The following is a 6,470-nucleotide window of genomic DNA, read 5'->3' on the forward strand; positions in this document are numbered from 1 at the left end:
TAGTGACTCAAAAAATGTGGTTTCCTTTGGAAATATCTGACTGTGTACAAGTCAGCCAGAACAACTAATCTTAAGAGATTTCTTGAAATCCCTGATGTTTTGAAGAGGAAACATGCAAACAAGATTCTATAAATATTTGAGAGGCTCTAATCAGGGTTGGGCGGAATTCCTTAATCTGACATCCAATGAATATCTTCTGATAACGAGGGATAATGGAATGGAGGGACTTTTAGACTAACAGGTTACTTGCAAAATATTAATTCTCTACTAGTCCAAGTTTTCAAAAGACCAAAACAATACAAAAGATCTTGGTAAGACAAAGCTAAACATCTAGCTTCCTATAAATATCCTAAATCATATACATAGCACTTTACACTTCAGGAATTCATGACACAGCATGTACATGGGTGAAAGAAAAAAAGAGAGAGAGGAAAGAGAGAGAAGCACCATCCGCAGGGCTCTGTCATGCCACGATCCCCTTCCTTTAGTCCTCCAGCTTGCCAGGATCCTGGCTACAAGCCTGGCATATTTTCAGGCTGACCAGACTAGTCCGGACTTGAACTACAGCCAGAATGTGGCTTCAACCTCCTCAGTCCTACATCATGCTACTAATTGTGTCACAGAGGTTAGACTTGTGTGTATATATATATATATACACACACACACGCGCACACACACACACACATACATATACATATATATTTTTTCAGTTTTTGGTATAGGATATACGCACTCACCAAAGAGAGAGAGAGAGAGAGAAAGCAAAAAATCACCCTCGAGGGCAGGGGTGGGGTATGGCTACTCCTCAATCCCTTCTTCTCCATTCTCCTTTCCAGATTTTGGGCATGCACACACACATGCCTGGCATAATTTATAAGCCACTGGGTCCGAGATTCAAAATGCTTGATTGCCCACGTGGGATCCAGCCACCTTAACTACCATGCAATCTGCTGCCCCTCCCTTTCCACTTTTTAAATAGCTTAAATATACATGAGTTTATCTTACTGAACTAAATATTTGCCTAAATAGTTCTTCAAAGCACATATTGCATGCTCCAAATCTGGAGAGAATGGAGAAGGGATTGCCATCCCGACCCCATTCCCACCCTACCTCCACCCCACTGTATCCCCTGACTGAGGGGGGGTAAGTTCTCACTTCCCTCTTGCTGTCTCTATGCCTCTCTCCAGTAAGTGCATGCATCCTATGGAAAAAAACCTAAGAAAAAAAAATACATATTATTTAGAAGGTGCAAAATCTTGCATTAAACAAAATAGACTTTTGTGCTCCCTCTCACTTTTACATAGGTAAGAGGGCAATGTAGAGTCTCATTTAGCTTCCTTTTAAGAATTTTGTCTGTTTGGGTTTGGTGTGGTTTTACTTTTTGGAGAACTTTTTAAAATAGACATCAACCATCAAGTAGCTTCCCAATGTTTTAAAACACCAGTTGACTAACGGGAGACAGGGCCAACGTCCAACAAATTTCCCTTCCCATCACCATCTTCCACTGATCATTGATGATTCCATCCCATCCTCAGATCCCTCCTCTGTCCATTCATCCCACCCTCACGTCAATTCTAGTATCAAAACTCTCCCAGGTTAAACAGGGTGCCTCCCTAAGGAAGATAAGCTTATCTGATCAATTATTCCACGCTTAAGGGCAAAAGCTCATGAGAACTGTCCCTCCTTCCTGAGTTTCCTCCCAGTGCTCAAACTGGGCTCCTATCTTCTGCCAATACCAATAGCTGCTCCTAAGATTCTAATCGAATGGTATAATATGGGGTGCCACAGACAAGCACTATGGCAGGGGACATCTGGGAGCAGATTCAGAGACGCAGCCCTACAAAGAGCACTCGTGTGGGCAGCTGCCACCCTGCCACCCTGTGCCACTCGCTCTGCTTCATCACAGGTGGAGAACGACCTGTTCCTCCCTTATTCTCACCACCCTCTCAAATATAGGCCCCCCACAAGCTGCAAAACTGCAAACTTCATCTTAACACGTAGGGACTTCAAAAAGTTTGTGTAAAAAAGTACAAATTTATTTAGTGCAAAGACATTTCGAAATCCACTATACTCATTTTCCAAGAACTTTATGAAGACCCTTATACTCAGTCCCCAGGGCAAAGGCCTAGAACTATAGATCTTGCAACAACAGGCCTAGTCCCTGGGGTGTGAATCCTCAAGGTGACATGTGTGGTTTGGTCTTAAGGTTCTATGCATCACCGTGAAGATCCTGGAGTCAGCTCAGATCTAAAGTCATCGGAGGGCGCGCTGAGCGTGCACAATTCTGGCCATTTTGACTGCCATGTGGAACCTAAGTTACGGTTGCGGGGGTGGCGGGGGGTTGGAGTTGTGATGGCTTACTGCAGAAAAGTGACCAACACACAGACACTATTTAAAATGACAGAAAATAAAGCGATAACACACCTAAAACAGAAGCAGCAATTCCCTTGAACCTGTGGAGATGAATTCATTCAATGGACTACATATTGTGGGGACTGTGTGAGAAACGACTGGACTCCCTGGGAAGTCCAAACTTGAGTATTACAGCCATGCCTTTGATTATTCTCCCTCCCTCATATTTGGGGGTTTTAAAACAAATGAAAGAAGGCATTATTTCAGCTTGAGGCACAGGCGTAAGTCACATCCGAACAAAGAAGGCTTTATTATCACATTAAGCATCAGAAGGAAATGTGCTTACTGATAACTAATTTAGTGTCCCAGGCTACTAGGTTCACATCTGCTTTCTGCAGTCTTCCATGCCAATATTTACCATTTATATTCTAAGGCTGGAGGTAGAAATGTCCAGCTAGTGAGAAGGTCATTAAGGACAGAAAGGAAAAAGAAGCCTTTGGAAAACAGAGCAAAGTACACAGATAGGGAGAAAGGTACTCCGCACCCCAGTGGTCTACAGAACATTTGCCCTCCCTGCCTATAAAGTGATTTAACATTAACCACATTTCACTCCAGCAGCGAAGTACTATGTCCTGACAAAAACTGCTTTTTGAAAGCCTGGCAAGAAAAAAGCAAAACCCACATACACAAAAGAATGCGAAACATACTGCCACAGGCCAGTGTCTTGGGCTTTTTGCCTAAGAGGTTTGCTTTCAGCGAGGAGAGGGAAAACACACACACACACTAACAACAACAGCTTGTACAGTGAACAGCTTCCTCGCGTTTTGGCAGACTTTCCCAGTGAACAGTTCCAGTGGCTGTGCCTGAGCCCATTCAAGAATTTCATCTCATAGGAAGTGTTTTAGATACAGTCATTTGATCTTTCAGCATTCACAATTGCACCTGCTAAGTAACTAGCACCATAGCCACACAGCCACATCCCCAGTCCCTCCTTGTCCATCTGCACCAGGAATCATATGGGCTATTTCTGACTTGGCCTGGAGGAGATGAAAAAGTACATACAGACCACGCCAAATATTTCTGCTGCTGCATGAGATCAGGTTCCAAGTGCCGATGTTAATTCCCTTCTCCCGACACCAACTTTCCTGTCACTTTTTTTTCCTGGAGCAGGTAAAAGGTTTTTGTTTTGTTTTTCCGGCTTTCAAATGCCAGGGCTTACCTCGAGGTGGCTTCCTCACCCCCTTGTGCCTGGCTCCCCCCTACGGCCTGGTCCTTGCCGCTGGGGTGGTAGGCAGTTAGCACAACTCCCTGGGAACTGGACAGCCAGCTCATGGTGAGAGAAGGGGCATACTTTCTGAGATCCTGACACCGAGAAGGAGAATGAAGTTCCTGCCTCGCCTGGCAACTTTGCTCATTAGCATCGGCCAGCTCCTCCCCCGGGGCTGGCGATTCACATGGGAGGGGCGGGGTCTCTGCAATGAAGGACTTCCTGGCTCTCCAATTAGAAGCTGTGACTCAAAGTATTGTTTCAACTCGGTGCAATTCCAGTCTGGGAGGCTTCGGTTAAAGGAGGTGGGGTTGAGGATACTGGTCGCCCCCAGTCCCGGGTTATTCAGATCTGATTGAACTCCCAGATTATACACTCAGCCCGTCAACGTTAAGTACAAACCATCTTGGTTAGGAAACAATGAGTTACTGCAGAGGCTTTTTCTTTTTTCCTTCCTAATTTATTTTTCTATCTGATAATTCCTGCTACTTCGTGTAACATGAGTAAGGGCATTTCTTAACCCTTTCACTCTTGGGATTACAATTAACCATAGCGGAACCAGTGGATGACATAATGGTTACTTCACTGTATTCCCATTCCACCGTGGTTGGAGGCTTAAAACTCACCCATGGGAGAACCAGCAATTAGCGTAATGGCTATGTCGCTGGACTCCCACGTAGTCGACCTCGGTTCGCGTCCCGGACCCGGTGCCTTAAAACTCATGCCAGGCGCTTGTGCATGCGTGCCCAAGATCCCGAGAGGAGAATGGAGGAGAAGGGATTGCGGCTTGACCATCCTCCCTGGGGGGTGATTTCTCGCTTTCTGTCTCTATGTCTCTGTCTGTCTGGCGAGCATACTCATGTTAAAAACTCACCAAAAAAAAAAAAAAAAAAAAAAACCTCACCCATGGGCGGGTGTTTATAAACCCCAAATTCCCAGATGAGAATGGAGGAGAGGCGATTGTAGTGTGGCCATTGCCCCTGGAGAGTGATTATTTGCTTTCTGTCTCTGTCTCACAGGTGAGTGCACAAGTCCTAGAGCAAAAAACCTCTCTGAAAATAAATAAATAAATAAATAAATAAATAACTGTAGCAAAAATCAATGAACCGGGACCAGCGGGTGGCAAGGTGGTTAAGACCCTGGACACATGGCCGACTAGGTTTCTAGTCCTGAATCTGGTGGCTTGCTTTCTCACTTCCTCTCTCTCTCACTCTCACCCTCTGTCTCTCTCTAGTCAAATTAAAAAATGAATGAATGAATAAAAATAAAATAAAATAAATAATTATTAAAAAAAAAAATGAACCTGTAACAAAACTGTACAATAAGGCCAACAAGAAAAGCTTTACCTCTTGTGTCCTTTAAGTGCCCTCAAAAGTGACTGTGTGCTCTGGAATGTCCTCTTCTTCGACATAAAAGCCAATGCCCAATATATAGCTGGTGTTATCAAAACTATCTCCAATACCAAAGAGAGTCACACCAATATCCTGTTACCTATTACTGCCGAGACTGAAACATGGACCTACCATTTGTTGAGCACCGATTTTGTGCCCAGCTCTGAGACAAGTATTTTCAGTTAACTATCTCATTCTAAAAATAAGTTATTCTCTCTCTCTCTCTCTCTGTCTCTCTCTCTCTCCCTCCCTCCCTCCCTCTCGCTCTCTCTCTCACACACACACTGCAAGATAGGTACTATTATCATCCACATTTCACATAGATATGAAAGTTTGGTTAGGGGATAGGTTAAGTAACTTGACTAAGATAGCACAGGTTAAGTCCCAAAAGCTAAATTTGAACAGAATTCTGTGCTAAATGCCATTCTTTTTCTCCAACTCTTTTTGTATTTTATTTTCAAAAGACAAGCTCAAAAGTTAAAATAAAAAGAGAGAGAAAGAAGTTTCGGTTTTTCTCTCCTAAAAAGCGTCTTACTCTCTTCTGAATTGAATTTTTTTTTGTTTATTGATCTTTATGATCTTCTGCTCTGCTTATCTTATATTCCTCATAAACAAGCTTTCATCCTCATCATTTCATAAATGTGTATTTATTGATTGTTTATACTTTAAAGAATCATGAGAAGAAATAAATGTTCATACCTACACACACTCAAAGTATTTACAATTTAAAGTCCTTCTCTTTCATATCTATAATGAACTCTCGATTTCAAAACTGTCCCTAAATAGAGCTGGTTTTATTTGCCTCCTTTCCCTCGTACTTAGTGCTCAGCCTTTCCATGGCCACTTCCAGAGGTCTGTACCTGGCGTCTTCTTTCTGCTCCCTTTGCAAACCACCTCTCGGTCCTATAATTAGATCTTAGCTCTAATCTTACAACAGCCCTTTTAGTTCCGCTCCTGCCTTCTCGAAGTTATTTTGAACACTGTTACCATAACCACGATGGCCCCCATGGTGTCTATTTGCTTAAAGACTTGCACTGACTCCCCATCACCAACACAGCCAGTTCCAACCTTAAGAACGGCTCACTGGACATTCTTGTTACTTATGCATGTGACTCTTCCCATCTCGTCTGACAGACACCATTCCCTTCCGTCCCATCATCCTTTTCCCTTCCTTGTGCATCTAACTTAATTCCTTCTCCATACCGAGTCTTTGACAAATGGTGACTGGATGACATTTTGAATCAATTTAGCATGCTCTTAAATGTTCCCCAAAGTCTTATATTTAAATGAGAAATGCTGGACAAGTGCATCGCATGCATACATTAGTACTACGCTATAATGAAATGTTTACCAGTTCAAGTAAAACGAAAACTACAGAAAGAGAAAGACAAAAGGCAAATGAGTAATAGTATGAATATTGTCTTTTTAATGTTTTTATGTGGAAAAAAAGGTTGGTTGAT

General features: G+C 42.9%; 1 protein-coding gene across 2 annotated transcripts in view; it reads right to left on the minus strand.

Annotated features, from left to right (window-relative positions):
• Nucleotides 1–3,754, minus strand: part of ARHGAP18 (Rho GTPase activating protein 18) — a 173,797-nt gene extending 170,043 nt beyond the window's left edge. Inside the window, exon 1 of one of the 2 annotated variants that reach the window (XM_006144268.3) lies at nt 3,572–3,754. In XM_006144268.3, the coding sequence (XP_006144330.1) occupies nt 3,572–3,684 (113 nt within the window). In that variant the 5' untranslated portion in view covers nt 3,685–3,754. The remainder of the gene's footprint in view (nt 1–3,571) is intronic. The other variant, XM_006144269.3, reaches the window with a different exon arrangement.
• Between the last annotated feature and the right edge of the window lie 2,716 nt (nt 3,755–6,470).

The sequence above is a fragment of the Tupaia chinensis genome, unplaced genomic scaffold, assembly GCF_000334495.1.
Source record: "Tupaia chinensis unplaced genomic scaffold, TupChi_1.0 Scaffold000117_2, whole genome shotgun sequence".
Classification (NCBI taxonomy): Eukaryota; Metazoa; Chordata; class Mammalia; order Scandentia; family Tupaiidae; genus Tupaia; species Tupaia belangeri.